This window comes from Ahaetulla prasina, chromosome 2 (genome assembly GCF_028640845.1).
Source record: "Ahaetulla prasina isolate Xishuangbanna chromosome 2, ASM2864084v1, whole genome shotgun sequence".
In the NCBI taxonomy this organism is placed as follows: Eukaryota; Metazoa; Chordata; class Lepidosauria; order Squamata; family Colubridae; genus Ahaetulla; species Ahaetulla prasina.
Genome location: NC_080540.1, coordinates 19151097 through 19169798, shown reverse-complemented (window position 1 = coordinate 19169798; position 18702 = coordinate 19151097). Strand labels below are relative to the sequence as shown.

Genomic DNA, 18702 nt, shown 5'->3' with positions numbered 1-18702 from the left:
GCCAAGGGAGCAGCAGTAGGAAGTAAAATACATAGGTCAGAGGGAGGCATATTCCTTCTCATGCGAGGAGACCTAGCTTTGTAAACAAAGAAGCCTCAGCATAGGATGGGAGACCACCAAGAGAGACCAGGAAGAGGGAGCAAGGGGATGGCAAAGGAGCAGCAGGGCTGCTGGTGGCCAAATGCTAAGGCGGGACTTCCCTCCCTCTCATCCCTCTCTCCCTCCTTCCTTCCCTGCCCTCCTTCTCATTCCCATCTCTTTCCTTCCTTCCTCCCTTCCTCCCTCTCTCCCTCCCAGCTCCCATGTGCTCACCACCTAATCTGTACACATCCAGGGGCTGGGGCTGGCAGAGGGGGCAGCCCCGGGGATCTAAAGCTGATTGCATTCCAGCTTGGATGGCCACCATTAAGTAATAGATCAGTAGCCAGCCGGCCGGGGTTGAGGTGCTGGGGGCCAGTCCTTCGCCATCTTCAGAGAAGGCCAGTGGGCCAGATCTCACCACATTGCTGGACGAATCTGGCCCGTTCTGCTTTCTCCCTGTGGCCTGTTACCTTCTTGCCATCTGCTCCCATAAGCGGACTTGTCCATTCCTTGACTTTCATCTTCTTCCGTATATAAATTTGAAATAAGACTTTAATTACCAAGAATTCATTCCTTGGGAAAATGTAATGTTTGAATTTTATGACCACTAGAGGAATTAAAGATTTCACTTAATGAAGAAAAGCACATTTCTATCTTTTTTAAACATTGCTACATGTAACTTCTCTGTCCCATTGGAGCAGTATATTCAGCCTGCTCCTTGGACCTTTATAACAATTGGGTCTTTTATTATGATTGACATTATTATCAATGGAATCCAGATTGAAGAGTAGTGATGGGTCTTCCCAAATGTTTCAGGAGAAACATTGGGAGTTTGGGGTGGGGGAAGGTGGTGAAGGTGGATTCAGGAAGTGGTTACTATGGGGAAATCTTTGAAAAGTCCAACTCTTAGTCCAACTTTCCAAATCAGAGGATGTGGATCGGGGTGAAATCCAGCAGGTCCTGATAGGTTCTGGAGAAGCAGTAGCGGAAATTTTGAGTAGTTCGGAGAACCGGCAAATGCCACCTCTGGCTGGCCCAAGGCCCAAGGGTGGGGTGGGAATGGAGATTTTGCAATATCCTTCCCCTGGAGTGGGGGATTTTGCAGTATCCTTCCCCTGCCATGCCCACCAAGCCACACCATGCCCACCAAGCCACGCCCACAGAACCAGTAGTAAAAAAATTTGGATTTCACTGATGTGGATCCCAGTAACTGCTAGAATCTGAGACCAAGTCTGTTTTTATAGCACACAAAAAACATCTCTAATTAAATGGCTCACATGCTAATTTAGGCATCCTGCCTAAACTGGTTTCTCCATATTAAAATTTATTAAAATAAATCAGATTGCACTATCCAGAGTATCAAATCTGCCCATTTATTAAAGAGTCAGCCCTATGAAAAAAAAGACATTTGAGGCATTAAGTTGGGAAGTTAGCACCCACCCATCTCCTAGGAGAATGAAATATTCTAGGAAATATTAAAAAGGCAGACTATATTTCCCTAAAGGAAAAACATGCTCTTGGAAAGCAGCCCCCACCTTTGCAGGACTGGACCAACCTATCTACAGGACAAAAGGCTGGGCCAGCTTATCTACAACACAAAATACATGGCCCTCAGGACATGATAGGATTAACCCTCTACCCATCTGGCAGCAAGGCTCACTCCATTGCGAAATCACCCAAACTTGAATCATGACCCATGATCCCACATGGCCCTGGGAGTCTGACAACCAATCAGAATACAAGCTCAAATTCAAAACCCAAGAGGGTATAATATATATATATATATATCTCAGCCATGTGCTTTTTTTGAGCAGGACCAAACCATGTGGTCCTGCTATACCAATAAACCTTCTTTCCAAATAGCCTCCATGTTTCCAGTGTCTTTCTGTTCACTTGGAACTGAACCGATCGCTTAATTTTATTTTTTCACACTGCATCAATTTCTTAATTGTGAGGATTTTTATCTGAAGAATTCAGACAATATTTATTAAGAGGTTATTTATTAAAAAGATAACAAATTACTTCTAGTTGTGTTTTTTTTCACAGCAAAGATTATGTCAGTTTTAGTTGGCTCCATATTCATCTTTCAAGATCTCCTCAGTCTGTGAAAGGACAATGGATCCTTCTGGAAGGTTCTCTGGCACAGCTTGTCATCATTTCACAAGTCTTTTAAGAAAACTCTTGATTGGTTCCTGAGAGAAATAAACAAACAAATGAATGCTATTCTGTAGCCAACAAAATTGTAGCTGGAGCAAGTCTTCAAATAGTGCCTTTAAGATTGGAAGAATTGGATGAGAAGTGAAACATCTTCAAAGAAAAACAAGAACGTCCAGTTGCCTCCTGAAAAAGCACCTTTGGAACAACCATGATCTGGATGACTGAGAATCTCCATCGACATTTAGCTATGCCTTTTGGATAAACAGCCTTCGAATGGTGCGGGAGTATGAATGGATTTCCAGAAAACACTGCAAACTCATCCCCAACAGCCTACGCCTGTCTTCAACAGTGAAGGGACCCAGGGCAGAAAACATCCTGCAGCCAAGAAGGCTCCATGCCCATTTGCACTACTCGGGTAACCCTGAGGACACAGATAAACTTCCAAGTGCCTCAAGGACTCTCTAAAAGAATGCAAATGACCAGCTTCTGCAAGGAATATAAATCTTCCCATTTCCCTCCATCCAGAAGAAGCTTCTTGGATGAGAGGCGATAATGAGAAGCACCTCTGAAGCATCTTCAAAGAAAACAAGAAAGTCCAGTTGCGTCCTGAAAATGCACATTTGGGACAAGCAACGTGGAGATTCCAGGATGCTCTTCTCTGTAGTAAGGTAAAATAACAGGTTTTATTTGTTCGTTTGTTTGTTTAGTATTTGTATCCTGCCTTTATTATTTTTACAAATAATTCAAGGAGGAGAACATATCCAACACAATATTATTCTCCTGTTTTCCCAACAACAGTCTTGGGAAGTGAGTTTGGTTGAGGGAGAATGACCAGTCCAAAGTCACCCATCTCAGTTTCATGGTTAAGGCAGGACTACAACTCACAGTTTCTTAATATCTAACCTGGTGACTTAATCTTGGATGGGGAGGAACAGGCTCCAGCTCAACCCCTCCAAGACAGAGTGGCTGTGGGTTCTGGCGTCCCGGTACAGTCAGCTTACGCCTTTGCTGACTGTTGGGGGTGAAGTATTGGCCCCCAGGGGGAGGGTGCACAACTTGGGCGTTCTCCTGGACGACCGGCTGTCTTTAGAAGAACATTTGACGGCCATCGCCAGGGGAGCATTTTATCAGGTTCACCTGATTCGCCAGTTGCGCCCTTTCCTTGACCGGGACTCCTTACGCACGGTCACTCACGCCCTCATCACTTCCCGCCTGGACTATTGCAATGCTCTCTACATGGGGTTCCCCTTGAAGAGCACCAGGAGGCTCCAGCTAGTGCAGAATGCGGCTGCACAGGTGATAGAGGGAGCACCGCGTTGCTCCCATATAACACCTATCCTGCGCGGCCTGCACTGGCTGCCGGTAGCCTTCCGGGTGCACTTTTTTTTTTTATTTACATTTATATCCCGCCCTTCTCCGAAGACTCAGGGCGGCTTACAGTGTATACGGCAATAGTCTCATTCTATTTGTATATTTACAAAGTCAACTTATTGCCCCCCCAACAATCTGGGTCCTCATTTTACCTACCTTATAAAGGATGGAAGGCTGAGTCAACCTTGGGCCGGGCTTGAACCTGCAGTAATTGCAGGCTGCTGTGTTTTAATAACAGGCTTCTTACAGCCTGAGCTACCACGGCCCTCTAACTTCAAGGTGTTAGTGACCACCTTTAAAGCGCTCCATGGCTTAGGACCGGGATATTTACGAGACCACCTTCTGCCACCTATAGCCTCCCAAAGACCTGTGTGCTCCCACAGAGTGGGCCTTCTCAGGGTGCCGTCGACCAAACAATGTCAGTTGGCGGCCCCCAGGGGGAGAGCCTTCTCTGTGGCAGCACCGGCCCTTTGGAATGAGTTGCCTCCGGGTCTACGCCAACTTCCCGACCTCCGGACCTTCAAGCGGGAATTGAAGACTTTATTATTTCATCGGGCGGGACTAGCCTAAGTGTATTTTAAGTATATTTTAATTGTAATTTTAAGGGGTTTTAAGTCGGTTAAGGGGTTTTAAGACCGTTTTAGTTGATTGCCTTGTTAAATATTTGTTTTTAAATTCTTTTTAAATTTGTTATTTATGTATTTTAAGATGGCTGTACACCGCCCTGAGTCCTTCGGGAGAAGGGCGGTATAAAAATTAAATTATAAATAAATAAATAAAAATAAAATCTTAAACTTAAAAATCCATCTTTGTTATCTAGAGGTGATAGATATTGTTTGATGGTGTTAAAGGTATTGTTGCAGGATATAAACTATTCCAAGTAAAGCTGCCTTTTGCAATTGACTGACGGGGATTTTGTCAATGCTGATGGTGTTCAAGTGGTGATGCAGTTGTTCTAGGACTGATTATTATTATTATTATTATTATTGCTGTTATCTTAATTTGTGAGCAACCAAGGCTTACATAGAGACCTCCTAAGACACAGCTAGAAATCTAACTCTTGGGATGTCATGAAGGATTCTTGCACTACAAAATGTATCACTAGCATTACAAAATTTCACAGTACAAATTGAAATTATGCTTCCTCAGTCCCTGTAAAAACTGGCCCCAAAAATTAAAAAAAACATTTTAGTGATCGCTCTGTGAGTGAGATAGTTGGTCTTTAAATTTGATCTGTCAAAAATAAATAAAAATAGAAATATATTTTTCATCAGCCACTATTCCCATTCAAAGGCAAGACAAATAGCCAAACTTACATGGGTCATCAGACTTTGAAAAATGCTTCTTTAGAAAATGGCAATGGTGAACAGGTTCTTTCTCCATTTCCCGGGATGACTCACTATTAAGAACGAAGAAATTCTGCTCCGTGGCATTATAGAGCGACCACTCATCCTTGGTGGCCACCAACCCAGCAGGATTCCTATGGAGAAAGAAAAGGATAGAGACCAGTCTTGATCTGAGAAACTATACCCAAGAGAAACTCCCAAAGGAGACTTTGAGGGAGGGATAGAGGGCCCTTTAGTGCCCCCTGCTGGTTAGAGACTTGGAAGCAGGGCTCATGAAGGCTTTTAAATATAATAAGAAAAGATCCAAGTCTCCAGCCAGCAGGAGGCTCTAAAGGGCATCCCCCACCCACTCCCTCAGTCCAACACAATCCGTGACCAACTTCTGGTTATGAAAAGTTTAACTTTGCTACTTGCACAGAGCCAAAGATGAAGAAGAACTTTACTTCCCTACTTTCATTAAACTAATTACTACACATATCTACAACCGGTATGAGGTACATAGTAACATAGCTACAAGGACAATATGGGTAGTCCTCAACTTACAACTGATTGCTTAACGACCATTGGAAGTTACAATGGAGTTTCCCCAGAGCTACTTACAACTCATTTTCGGAGTTATGATAGCCACACACCCCTACACCCATCCCCCACACACACTATGTGAACACATGATCATATTTTTGTTGTTTGACAATGACTCACCATGGACTGGGATGCCTTATGCACAGTCACTCATGCTCTCGTTACCTCTCGCCTGGACTACTGCAATGCTCTCTACATGGGGCTCCCCTTGAAGAGCACCCGGAGACTTCAGCTAGTTCAGAATGCGGCTGCGCGGGTTATTGAGGGAGCGGTTCGGAGCTCCCACATAACACCTATCCTGCGCAGACTGCACTGGCTACCTGTTGTTTTCTGGGTGCGCTTCAAGGTATTGGTTACCACCTTTAAAGCGCTCCATGGCTTAGGACCGGGCTATCTACGGGACCGTCTACTGCCGGCTTCTATCTCCCATCGTCCGGTGCGCTCCACAGAGAGGGACTCCTCAGGGTGCCGTCAGTCAAACAGTGTCGACTGGCGGCCCCCAGGGGGAGGGCCTTTTCTGTGGGGGCTCTGACCTTGTGGAACGAACTTCTCAACCTGTGGGTCACGACCCCGTTGGGGGTCGAATGACGATTTGCCAGGGGTCACCTAAGACATCCCCATTTTTTATCAATTCGTAATTTTGAATAATTAAATACATTCTTTCTGTATAATCCTGTATAAAGTTACGAATCCATTCTTCTGAAAGAACCTTCATGGCGAAGTTCTTATGGAGAATCCCCTTATGAAATACTTAAACAAACTAATATAATCCAACAGTCCACAGTCCAACACAATAATATAAAATCTCCATTCACTTTCACTTTCTCAGCAAATAAACGCCTTTTTTCCTTTAAGTATAGGAGAGCTCAATTCGTTACAATCCACAAATAGTGTTTCTCAGCTTCTTAATTATGCAGCTTGCTCCTTTTTGCTTTACTTTACTTCCCTTTACTTTCACTGCCTCTCAAACGCCATTTTAAACAGTCAGTTAAAGCAAGGGGGGAAAAAAGTTTCTCTTTTTAAAAGGTGGAAGTCAGGAAATCAAAAATACTTGCAATCCAATAATTGTTCACTCGTGCTTCTTCCGTCTGCATATAGGAATCCACAAAAAGAAATCATATGAGCAGAGGTGGACACCTTCCTCTTTTCCTACTTTTGCAGGAGCGCACTGAAGACCGGAGATAGCAGGATTTCAATGGAATTCAAACCCTTCGGGACTCTGCATAAGAAAAACAAAGCCCCTAGGGGAATCTACCACTCCCCCCTGCAGCTCTATTCTCTCTCTTTCACCCAGAGAGAGAAATCGAAGCCGGGAACAGCTGTTTTTCGCTGTTTTCACCGGCTTTTACGATAGCCAGTGCGGAGTGCCTTAAGTTAGGCACCCAGCAAGAAAGGTGGGGCCAACCGGAAGTCCAATTGCAATTTTAAATAGAGGACTTCCTCTATTAACGTGACCTATAAACATACTCAAAAGAATTAGCGTGCATTACTTTATGGTTGCAGTACTTTAGATATAAAGTACATTTTTTGAATGGAAGGGCTTCCTTTGGATTTAGAATACAAATTTATAGAAATAAAGTGAACTACTTACCCAGTTCTGGCAAACTCTGCCCAGTAGTGCATCATTTTATGGCTCAGTCTGGCTTCAGACTCTGTGTACGTTTGATTGACAGGAAACACTGATTCAAGGGTTCCGAAAATATAAGGAATCTCAGCACCATGGTGTGCCTCAGTCCATTCAGGCCAAGCTGACCATGAAGGGCGATGTGTGAATAAATAGGCATATACAGGACTCCCAGTTTTCCTGATATTTCCCGCAGCTTCAATCAATGGGCATGCAATAACCCAATGTGCAAAAAAGTGCGACAGAGCAGAGCGATATTGTGCTGGACCATGATTTCCTTCACTATGCCTCAGTGCAAAAGTCTGAACAAAATCTTCAGTTGCATTTGGCACCAACAGTTGTATCCCTTTCAGAAGTTGCTCCTGATTGATGAGATTTTCGTTGATGTCAGAGAAAATATAGTGGACAATTGAGCCACCTTCGTCAGAGTTCTTACCTATGAGGACTGGTTTGACCTGAATTTGCCCCTCTTCCATTAGCTTTTCTGGATCACCAAGCAAAAAATCCCCATCTATGGTTGGCTTGAAAGGAAAATTCAGAAAGAAGCCAAGTTTGCGGAACAGAGATATTTCATGCTGAATAAATTCAGAAATATTTTTTGTTTGCAGACAATGCAGTATGCTGGTATTATTGCCCTCGGAGCAACCTAGCAGATGAACAAATTCCTGCGATAACCGTTTGGCTTCCTGAGAAGGCCTCCAAGCCCAGAAGGCATTGGCTGTTCCACTCTGGATCACCGCTTGGGCAAAAAAGTCCTGGCTTTTTGGTGCGAGAAGATGGAAATTCACAGAAGCTCCTCCAGCACTGTGGCCAAAAATGGTCACCCGAGAAGGATCTCCCCCAAAGGCAGCTGCATTCTCTTTTATCCACTTCAGGGCCAGCTGTTGGTCCCATAAACCTAGGTTCCCTGGAGCAGCTGGTGGCAAGTACAGAAAGCCCAGGGCTCCCAAGCGATAATTGATGGTGACCACAATGACGTTCTCAGTGGCAGCCAAAGATGACCCATTGAACACATCCACAGAAGAGGTACCTCCTAAATATCCCCCTCCGTGTATCCAGACCAAAACAGGGACTGGTGAAGAAGGTTGTGGGTGTGGCACCCAGATGTTGAGGGAAAGGCAATCTTCTGACAGTGGTGTTTTAGGAGACCATATCTCTGTTTCAAGTTCATCCAGGAAAAGAAATTGAGGGCAGGAATTGCCAAAGCTGGTGGCCTCCAGTGTTTGCTTCCATGGCTGATGTGGAAGAGGTTTCTGGAAACGCAACTTCCCCAGGGGAGGCTCAGCATAAGGAATGCCTAGATAGGCTGTCACAGATCCAAGGTCAGCCAGGAACTGCTTGCCCTTAATAGGACCACTGCTGGTTATGACCACTGTGTCCCCATTAGAAGCAGAACTGGAGGCTAATGGAAAGGGGAGGAGGAGAAGGAGGCAGCACAAGAGAGACGGGCATAGCAGACAAGGCATTGCAACTGTAGGAAGAGTCAGTGGACCTGGAAAAAATTACAACCAATATGAGATGATTCCACTTACTGTATAAGCCCACCTAATGACAATTCATAATTGATTTACTGTGACAGTTGGACTCTGTTTTTGCATAGGACACCAATGGTGAGCAGGGAGTGACTTAGTCTACTTTCCTTTTCTCCATGATGTGTCTCCAAGGTTCCAGAAGAACCGCTTAGAGCTCCTGGTTACCAATCCCCTTGCTCAGCAAACGGACAGAATTTCTACTAGATTTTCTCCAGGGTTCCCAACACAATTTTGTTATATATTGTTTATGTTACTTATATGTTAAGATATTTAAATTTATTAGCTAGAACAGTGGAGTTGTGCAATGAACACAGAGTTAAAGCTGATTGGTTGGAGCGAGCTCACTCCTGCATGTGGTAATCTATGCTGCGATTGGTTGCTGCGGGCAAAAGGGGGAGTTTCCTTATTTCCTGCCTTTTTCTCCTGTGTGCCCTGTTATTTGATGTTCCTGCTGTGTTGATTTAGGTGCCGATGCACCTGTTTGCCTAACAATCTTATTTGCTGTAAATATATTTATTTATAAGGTATAAAACTACAAGTTTGTCTCAGAATCTCTGACTTCATTTGGATACCTGCTGTGCAATTCCCTGACAGTCTATTATATCTTTCTAACTTATTCCAAAATGCTATTATGGAACATGGTATACCAATCCCTATCCTGTGAATTATGGTTAAGAAATAACTGTAATAAATAATAACGTAAAATGACCCCAAATCAAGATTTTTACTGCTCCGATCCTGCTTTAAATCATCCAGATATACAGTTGAATCCAGTGGTGAAATCCAAAAATTTTTTACTACCAGTTTTGTGGGCTTGGTGGGTGTGGCAGGAGGATACTGCAAAATCCCCATTCCCTCCCCATTCCTGGGGGAAGGATATTGCAAAATCTCCATTCCCACCCCACTCTGGGGCCAGGCAGAGGTGGTATTTGCTGGTTCTCCGAATTGCTCAAAATTTCTGCTACCGGTTCTCCAGAACCTGTCAGAACCTGCAGGATTTCACCCCTGGTTGAATCTCTCCCTCTCTCACACACACACCCAAACACACATCCATTTTTCTTAGTTCAGTATGAGACAAGTCTACCAAAGGGAGTGCTCTTTACTTTTCAACAACTGAATAAATTTCCAGCTTTTTTTTTTTTTTTTTACTGAGGCATAAAACCGAATTTCTGTTGGAAACATTCCCACATCCCAAAACCCCATTAGCCTTTCAGAAGGCCCTGAAAATGGTTTCCCCAAAAACCATGGGGAGCCCAGGCTGGACTCTTGTAATGGTTACATTATCTTTAGGTGGATGTTTTTCTCTCACAAGGTTGCTTATATTTATTTCTTAAACTTTTTATATTTGTGATATTGTTTAAATAGTTGATTGTACAGATCATAATCAGTCTGATAGGTCGCCTTATAAATTTGTCCAATAAATATTTATTTTTTTAAAAAAAAATTCTTTATATAGCCATCCATCTGAGAAAAAAAACCCTGGGTGGCACACAACACAAAAATAAATTTAAACAAAATATTTTCCACAGTGGAGAAAGTCATTGAAAAACTGAGCATTCTACCACTGTAGACCTTTATTTATTTATTTATTTATTCACATTTTATTTATTTTATTACTAATCTAGATTTCTAGATTTCTCTGACATTCCCTTTTCCTTCCAGAGTTGTTCAACCAACTAAAACGTTAATCAGCTTTGGGCATTTCCAATCTTGAATTTGGTTGTAGTGCACATAATCCTCAATTTATGACCACAACTAAGCAAGACAGCTAAGTGAGTTTTGCTCTATTTTGCGACCTTTCTTGCCACAGTTGTTAAGAATCACTGGAGCTGTTTAGTCACACAGTTGTTAAGTGAATCAAGTTTCCCCATTGACTTTGCTCGTCAGAAGGTCCCAAAAACATGATCACATGACCCCAGGACATGCAACTGTCATAAATACATGCCAATTGCCAAGTATCCACATTTTGATGACATGACTGTGTGGATGCTGCAATGATCATAAGCTGCCTGGAGTCACTGAGAGAGAGTTGGATGGACATGCAGAATTTCTTAAATTAATAAGTTTGGTATTTTGGCTGAAGAGATTGTTGTCTCTTTACATATATCTAGTCTGAAATAGGATTAACAGGCTAGGAAAAAAAACAAAAAATTCTAGTCCCTTTCCTAAAAATAATTTTCTAATTCTCTGGGGAAAAAATGATCTTTTTAAAAATTCTACAGACTTACCTGCTTGTCAGATTTAATAGGGCTACTTGTAAATATCACTCTTGGCTTATTCCAAAGAGGGAAGCAGTTTCTTAGATGACCAGACTGTATCCTGATATCGCACAAATAATGATCAAGAGAAACTTTATATATTACTGGGAAGTGCAATGACCAGCTGGATTTTTGTCCATAAATAGAGAGGAATCAGCAAATATTGGCAAAAGGTTCCAAAATCAAAGCGGTGGAAAAGCAGAGAAGTTCAATCAAATGGAGTACAGAGGAGAGTCATTATCTCTGGTGTGCAACCTGCAGCCTTGAAAAGAGCCATTACAACATCTGCCCAGATTTCAAAGCAATTAAAGAACCAGAAAGCAAATAGCAAATACCTGAGGCAATCCTAAACTGGTTCTGATCAGATTCTGATCAGATTCAGTTTGCTTGCTTCCTGCTGGGAATTGTTCCTATTGAAAAAGAAGGATGAATAACTAAGCTTGTTACTAAAGGTTAATAAAAGCCATATACTTTCATAGAACTTTTTCATAGAATCAAATTTGCAGATGATACTAAGCTGGCAGGAATAGCCAACACCTTAGATGATGAGCTCAAGATCCAGATGGATATTAACAGACTTAAATACTGGGTCCTATATAACAAAATGAAATTCAATGTAGAGAAAAATAAAGTTTTAACTCTTAGGTAAGAAAAACCAAAAGTACACATATAGACTGGGTGAAACCAGGCTTAATAGCAGTAACTATGAGAGGGATTTTGGAGTCTTATTGGACAACCAGTTGAATATGAGTCAAGTGTGCAGCGGCAGCCAAAAAAGCCAATGCAATCCTAAATTGCATTAACAAGAGTGATACAATCAAGATCAAGAGAGGTACTAATACCACTCAATAAAGCTTTAGTAAGACCACACCTAGAATACTGCATCCAGTTTTGGTCACCACACTATAAAAAAGATGTTGAGACTCCAGAAAGAGTGCAGAGAAGAACAACCAAGATGATTAGGGGATTGGAGGCTAAAACATATGATGAACATTTGCAGGAACCAGGCATGGCTAGTCTAGTGAAGAGAAGGACCAGGGGAGACATGATAGCAGTGTTCAAATATTTGAAGGGCTGCCACAGAGAGGAAGGGGTCAAGCTATTTTTCAAAGCCAGGCAAGGAATAATGGATGGAAACTGAACAAGGAGAGATTCAACCTGAAAATAAGGAGAAATTTTCTGACAGTGAGAGCAATCCTTATGATTTATATTGATATATTGACCATCAATTGTGTTGTAAATGTTGTAACTTGATGAATGTATCTTTTTTTTTTTATGTACACTGAGAGCATATGCACCAAGACAAATTCCTTGTGTGTCCAATCACACTTGGCCAATAAAAATTCTATTCTATTCTATTCAATCAACCAATGGAACAGCTTGCCTTCAGAAGTTGTGGGAGCTTCATCACTGGAAAGTTTCAATAAGAGACTGGACTGCCATCTGTCAGAAATGGTGTAGGGTCTTCTGCTTGGGCGGGGGGTTGGACTAGATGACCTACAAGGTCCCTTCCAACTCTGTTAATCAGTATCAGTATCAGTATTCTGTAATTAATACGTATCAGATATACTAGCACCCTCAACCATTTGTCATATGATTTAGACTCTTTACTATTGTTTAGATTCTCAATTATTGATTTAGAATCTTTATTATTGTTATTGCTCTTCTCTGCATACTTTGCAGGATCTCAACATCTTTTTTACATCATGACCAGAACTGGACACAGTATTCCAAGTGTGGTCTCCTGTAAAAGAATACTATAACTTCTCATTGTCTTGATACCATCCCTCTGTTGATGCAGCCTAGGACTGCATTGGCTCTTTAGCAGTTGCAGCACACACTCCCTCATGGTTGTCCACTACTACACCTAGATCCCTCTCACCATTTCAGCTATTGAGCCAGGTACCACCTATTCTATACCTATGCATTTGGTTTTTCCTGCCTAAGTGTATAACTTTATTTTTCTCACTATTGAATTTCATTTTGTTGGATAGGGCCAATTGTTCAAGTCTGTCAAGATCTTTCTGGATCTTCAGCCTATCTTTTAAAGCATTGGCTATTCCTGCCAGCTTGGTGTTGTCTGCAAATTTGATGAGTTTTATGAGTTTATTTGATGAGGGACATTCTATCCCTGTGTCTAGATCACAGGTGTCAAACTCATGGCGTCATGTCATCACATGATGTATTGTGACTTTTTCCCCTTCACTAAATCAGGGGTTGGGGTGGCCAGTGTATGATGCATCTGGCTCGTGGGCCACAAGTTTGAAACCTCTGGTCTAGATCATTTATGAAGATATTACAGAGTACTGGACCTAAGATAGGACTGTGTGGTTCCCTTACTGAAGTCCAAGTATACTATGTCCACAACATCTCATTCATCCACTAATTAAGCTACTTTATCCAAAAAAAGAAAATTTGGGGAGGAGGGAGGTGTAGACTCTATTTTGGCTTGCTGCAATTTTAATGTCAGGTCCCTGTCAGAACTGCCATTCTGAGGGGGAGGGCAGGCAGGGAGGAGGTTTCCTGGGTGGATTGTTTTGCATACTTTCACTTTTGCTGTAACTGCTTGGGAGTTTGAGGGGGGAGACTCTGCCATCTGCACAGGCTCCCCCTCAGCGGGTTCCAGCCAGGTGTTCAAGGTCGCCGGCTTCCAAGGATGACCTCTTCTCACCATCCCAGCTGGGAGTTTCAAAACATCTTTGTGGCATTTTATTGGCTACAGATGGACATGGGGCATTGGGGGGTGGGGGTTGAAGGGGAAAGTTAGCCTAACGCTTCCCAAGCAAATTGCAGACTCCACCTGACTTCTCTGTGATCACTATCTCTCAATAAAAGTTCGTTTTGAAATGCAAACCGCTTCAAGAGTTTTAGTTTCTTGAGAAGGTAGTTGAGGTAGGTCCTTGCAAGTAGTCTATTAACTTTAGCCTTGGAGGTTGTATTTCCCCCTCTGATCCTACTTAATAGCCATAGGAGGTATGGCTGGAATAGGTGGTGTTGAAAATTTTATATCTTTTCTGGGCTCAAGGTGGCATTAAATATAATATTGGTGCTTTAGCAAAGGCTTATGGTATCCATGCCACTCCCTAACTTCACCTATGTTACATGGACCCATAGTTCAGGGAGATTAGGTTTTAAGCCTCTAAAAAGGTTTTTGCAAACAATCTTCTCTCTTCCTAAGGACAATTTTGTTTGTTAATTTATAGAACCCGATGAACCTGCCCTTTGGCTTTCTGACTCAAATAAGTGTTTTGTTGTGAATAAATTTGAAGTTACATTTTCAGTAAGCATTGCATAATCTATTTCAACACAGCGCTTTTTGTTAGGGAAGTCAAACCCACAACTCTGCAGAAGTCGATCTGACATGTTTCGTGACTAAGAAGATGCCTTTATCTCTAAAGTTACCACAGTATATCAGCACAGTATGGACCATTGTGAAATAAATACCTTTTTAAAAAATGTAAAACATTTCTGAGAGGCTGACCTTTCTTCTAATTTAGAAAAATGCTTAGATCATTTGAAATTCCCCTTTTAAAACCAAATTACCCCACAATATTTTTTTCCTGTAATTTGCTTTGCTTAGCAATGGAAATTTTGGTCCCAATTGTGGTCAAAAGTCAAGGTCTGCCTGTAACATAAACCTAAGCCCAGAGGTAGGTTTCAGCAGGTTCTGACCAGTTCCGGAGAACCGGTAGTGGAAATTTTGAGTAGTTCGGAGAACCGGTAAATACCACCTCTGACTGGCCCCGCCCCCATTTATTCTCTGCCTCCCGAGTCCCAGCTGATCTGGAAGAAATAGAGATTTTGCAGTAACCTTCTCCTGGAGTCAGTGGTGAAATGTAAAATTTGTTACTACAGGTTCTGTGGGCGTCACTTGGTGGTGGTGGGTAATGTGACTGGGTGGGTGTGGCCAACTGTTTTTTTTTTTTACTTTTAAAAGCATTTTTTCTACAACATCTTTGGCCAAGGTTTTTAAAAGCCTCTGATGATCAGGCAACTCAGCGGGGATCATCAGAGGAGCCTTTTAAAAGCATTTATTTACAACCTCTTCAGCCGAAGAGATTGTAGAAAAAATGCTTAGATCATTTGAAATTCCCCTTTTAAAACCAAATTACCCCACAATATTTTTTTCCTGTAATTTGCTTTGCTTAGCAATGGAAATTTTGGTCCCAATTGTGGTCAAAAGTTAAGGTCTGCCTGTAACATAAACCTAAGCCCAGAGGTAGGTTTCAGCAGGTTCTGACCAGTTCCGGAGAACCGGTAATGGAAATTTTGAGTAGTTCGGAGAACCGGTAAATACCACCTCTGACTGGCCCTGCCCCCATTTATTCTCTGCCTCCCGAGTCCCAGCTGATCGGGAAGAAATAGAGATTTTGCAGTAACCTTCTCCTGGAGTCAGTGGTGAAATGTAAAATTTGTTACTACAGGTTCTGTGGGCATCGCTTGGTGGTGGTGGGTAATGTGACTGGGTGGGTGTGGCCAACTGGTTTTTTTTTTACTTTTAAAAGCATTTTTTCTACAACCTCTTTGGCCAAGGTTTTTAAAAGCCTCTGATGATCAGGCAACTCAGCGGGGATCATCAGAGGAGCCTTTTAAAAGCATTTATTTACAACCTCTTCAGCCGAAGAGGTTGTAGAAAAAATGCTTTTAAAAGCCTCTGACAATCCCAGCTGAGCTGCGCGATCATCAGAGGCTTTTTTTTTACTTTTAAAAGCATTTTTTCAGCCAAAGAAAAAATACTTTTAAAAGTTTAAAAAAAACAAACTGATGATCGCGTGGCTCAGCTGGGCATGGGGGGGCAGGGATTTTTGCTACCAGTTCTCCGAACCACCTGCCACCATCGCTACTGCATCAGGCGATCCGGTCCGAACAGGGAGCATTTCACCCTTGCCTGGAGTAGGGAGGGAATGGAGATTTTACAGTATCCTTCCCCAGCCACGCTCACCAAACCACGTTATACCCACCAAGCCATGCCCACAGAACCAGTAGTAAAAAAATTTGAATCCCACCACTGCCTAAGCCACTTACAGAGGAAGAAATGACAGATTGAAGACAGCACCGCAAAAAGCAAAACCAATGACCATGGCAAAGAACCAGTGAGTAGATCGGCTCTATGAACTTCTATAGATAAAGGAGAGAACCAGAGATGTTCCAGACAGTTGTTCTTCACAACAACACTACAATATACTGTAGAGATTCCAGTGGATTTTGAGCACTGGGATACAAAGGAGTACCACCTTTTTCAAGCCATAGTCAATGCCTTTAAAAGGACACTAAGTTTACACACTTCCTTTTCTAATAACTTTTGGAAATTGCTTATTAACCATATTTCAGCTGTTATAAACTTTTGAAGAAACAAGTCTGAAAACACTAGGTGAGTCTTCCTTCAATCCTTCAACCTGCCTTCCATTGAGGACCTGTATACTGCACGAATCAAGAGAGGGCCGTGAAAATATTTACAGATCCCTCACATCCAGGACATAAACTGTTTCAACTCCTACCCTCAAAACGACGCTATAGAGCACTGCACACCAGAACAACTAGACACAAGAACAGTTTTTTCCCGAAGGCCATCACTCTGCTAAACAATTAATTCCCTCAACACTGTCAAACTATTTACTAAATCTGCATTACTATTAATCTTCTCATAGTTCCCATCACCAATCTCTTTCCACTTATGACTGTATGACTGTAACTTTGTTGCTGGCAATCCTTATGATTTATATTGATATATTGACCATCAATTGTGTTGTAAATGTTGTACCTTGATGAACGTATCTTTTCTTTTATGTACACTGAGAGCATATGCACCAAGACAAATTCCTTGTGTGTCCAACCACACTTGGCCAATAAAAATTCTATTCTATTCTATTCTATTCTTAATGACAGAAAAATTTAACTAGATTAATAATGAACAGCAAAAGGTAGTTTAAAACTTTGATTTTAGAAATTCACAAATGAACTAGGGATCCAGGTGGATTTAAAATAAGATTTTGGAGTTAGTTATAAACAAAATTCTTCCCCTGGGAAAATGTAATGTTTTGAATTTTTAAAAAAATTGTAAGATAAGATTTTTAAAATCGGGCCCTAGAGGGAACTAATGATTACAATTAATGAAGAAAAATGCAACAGTTGCAGAATGGCACCAAATATTCTTAACACTAGATTGAAGGACCCACTATTGGAGGATATTTTTGAAAAATGGTCAGAAATTAATTGTAAGGTCCCAAAATATACTTGAGTCACCAGAATGCCAAAAAGAGAGACTCAAGACGAGGGTTCCAAAAAGAAGCAGATTTTATTTATGGCCAAAAACAAAATACTGGGTGGGACTATATCTAGAACATACAGATACAATGCATGTGAGGAGATAGCTGCACCTTGGGGAAGATATGGCGTCCTTTTTATACCCTCAGAGACATCAGCTTAGTTCCCAATTCTGGCCTCCTAGTTTAGGTTTTTGTGTATTACTTGTTGCCCTGCAAAGGAATAGAAGCCTCCCAATTAGCATTATCTCTTCCTTGAGCATTCCTTTGTTCTCCCAATTGCTCATTTGGCCCCCTGATTCTGCAAGGAATGAGTTTACACAGATCAAAGGTGAAGGGTAAATTATCCCGGAATGATGTCTGCAGTTTCAACTGAGATACGTACCATGCTCTTAGACAGCACAAGAAAAACAGGAAGAAGATTGATATGGGTTCAGATCAAATGGCAGGGACATATGTTTGACAAATACCAGATACATTACAGAGGCCTAATAACAGAATATGTTTGTTACAGGAGATACAAATATAAAGGCATAATATATGTGATGCAAATACAAAGGCATATTTGTGTTACAGATACAAAGGCACAATACATGTGTGTTATACAAATACAAAGGCTATATATGTGTTACAGGAACCTAATGGGTACAGAATAACAAGTTTCTACTAATTCTAGTATACCTGTATGTTACATTCTAGTATTATTTATTATAGCCTTATTACTGTTTCCCTTCATTAACATTAACAATGATAATGATAAGTGCAGAGGTGGGCTGCTGCCAGTTTGGACTGGAGAACTGGCAAATCGGACCACTGGCTGACCAAAAAAAAGCCCCCAAAAAGGCCTGAAAATGGCCAAAAATGGGCTGTTTTGGGGCCGTTTTCAGGCCATTTTTGGACCAAAAATGGCCCAAAAAACAGCCTGATAATGGCCCAAAAAAGCTGGTTGTGAAAGGAAGAGAAGCTGGTTGAGCTGGACCCAGACGTGTCCCAGGTCCCCTGGTCCCAGAAGCAGCAATCTCGCACTCTTTCCCTTTCTGCTACCCCCCTTCTTCGCACAGGATCGTCCAGCAACGGAGATGGAGAGGGAGAAGGAAGTGGTGTTTCTGTATGCTCCCATTTCTACACGGCACTCTCCCCTCAATGCTAGTGTTTTCAAACCCACTGCGCACACGCAGAGCGAACCGGTTGTTACATCGGTTGAATCCCACCACTGGCTCCAGCATGAATCCAAAAGCTTGGAAAACTAAAACTCTGGTCTCGGTGACCAAGTCAGATTGGATCCTGCAGAGCCCAAACTCTTGACTTTGCCTTCAGCAAAGAACTGTTGGCTTACTGGTGAGAGAAACTGGTACCTGATCAATGTAGCTTTGGCATGTCTTCAGACAAGATATATATACTCAGTTGGATCTCCTCCTGTGATATTAATATTTAGCATCAGCCAGGTCAACAGCAGATACATTGATTTTTATAAACTCTTTACATAAG

The 18702-nt window shown here is 41.9% G+C and overlaps 2 protein-coding genes across 3 annotated transcripts in view; one reads left to right on the top strand and one right to left on the bottom strand.

The window, feature by feature from the left end:
• The window catches only part of RPP21 (ribonuclease P/MRP subunit p21), a 100211-nt gene that overhangs the window by 51459 nt on the left and 30050 nt on the right, over positions 1-18702 (top strand). The gene's annotated exons all lie outside the window — the stretch shown is intronic.
• Positions 2128-11256, bottom strand: LOC131191197 (cholinesterase-like). The gene is made up of 4 exons (XM_058169077.1): positions 10922-11256; positions 7129-8653; positions 4926-5089; positions 2128-2273 (listed from the first exon to the last, which is right to left on the bottom strand). Coding segments are annotated over exons 2-4 (1665 nt in total). The 5' UTR covers positions 8628-8653; positions 10922-11256; the 3' UTR covers positions 2128-2271.

Excerpts from the sequence above, each read along its gene's own strand:
- LOC131191197 (XM_058169077.1), bottom strand. The coding sequence starts at position 8,627 with ATGCCTTGTCTGCTATGCCCGTCTCTCTTGTGCTGCCTCCTTCTCCTC. Across the intron at positions 5,090-7,128 it reads GCAGAGTTTGCCAGAACTGG|GAATCCTGCTGGGTTGGTGG; the intron begins GTAAGTAGTTCA and ends CTTTCTCCATAG.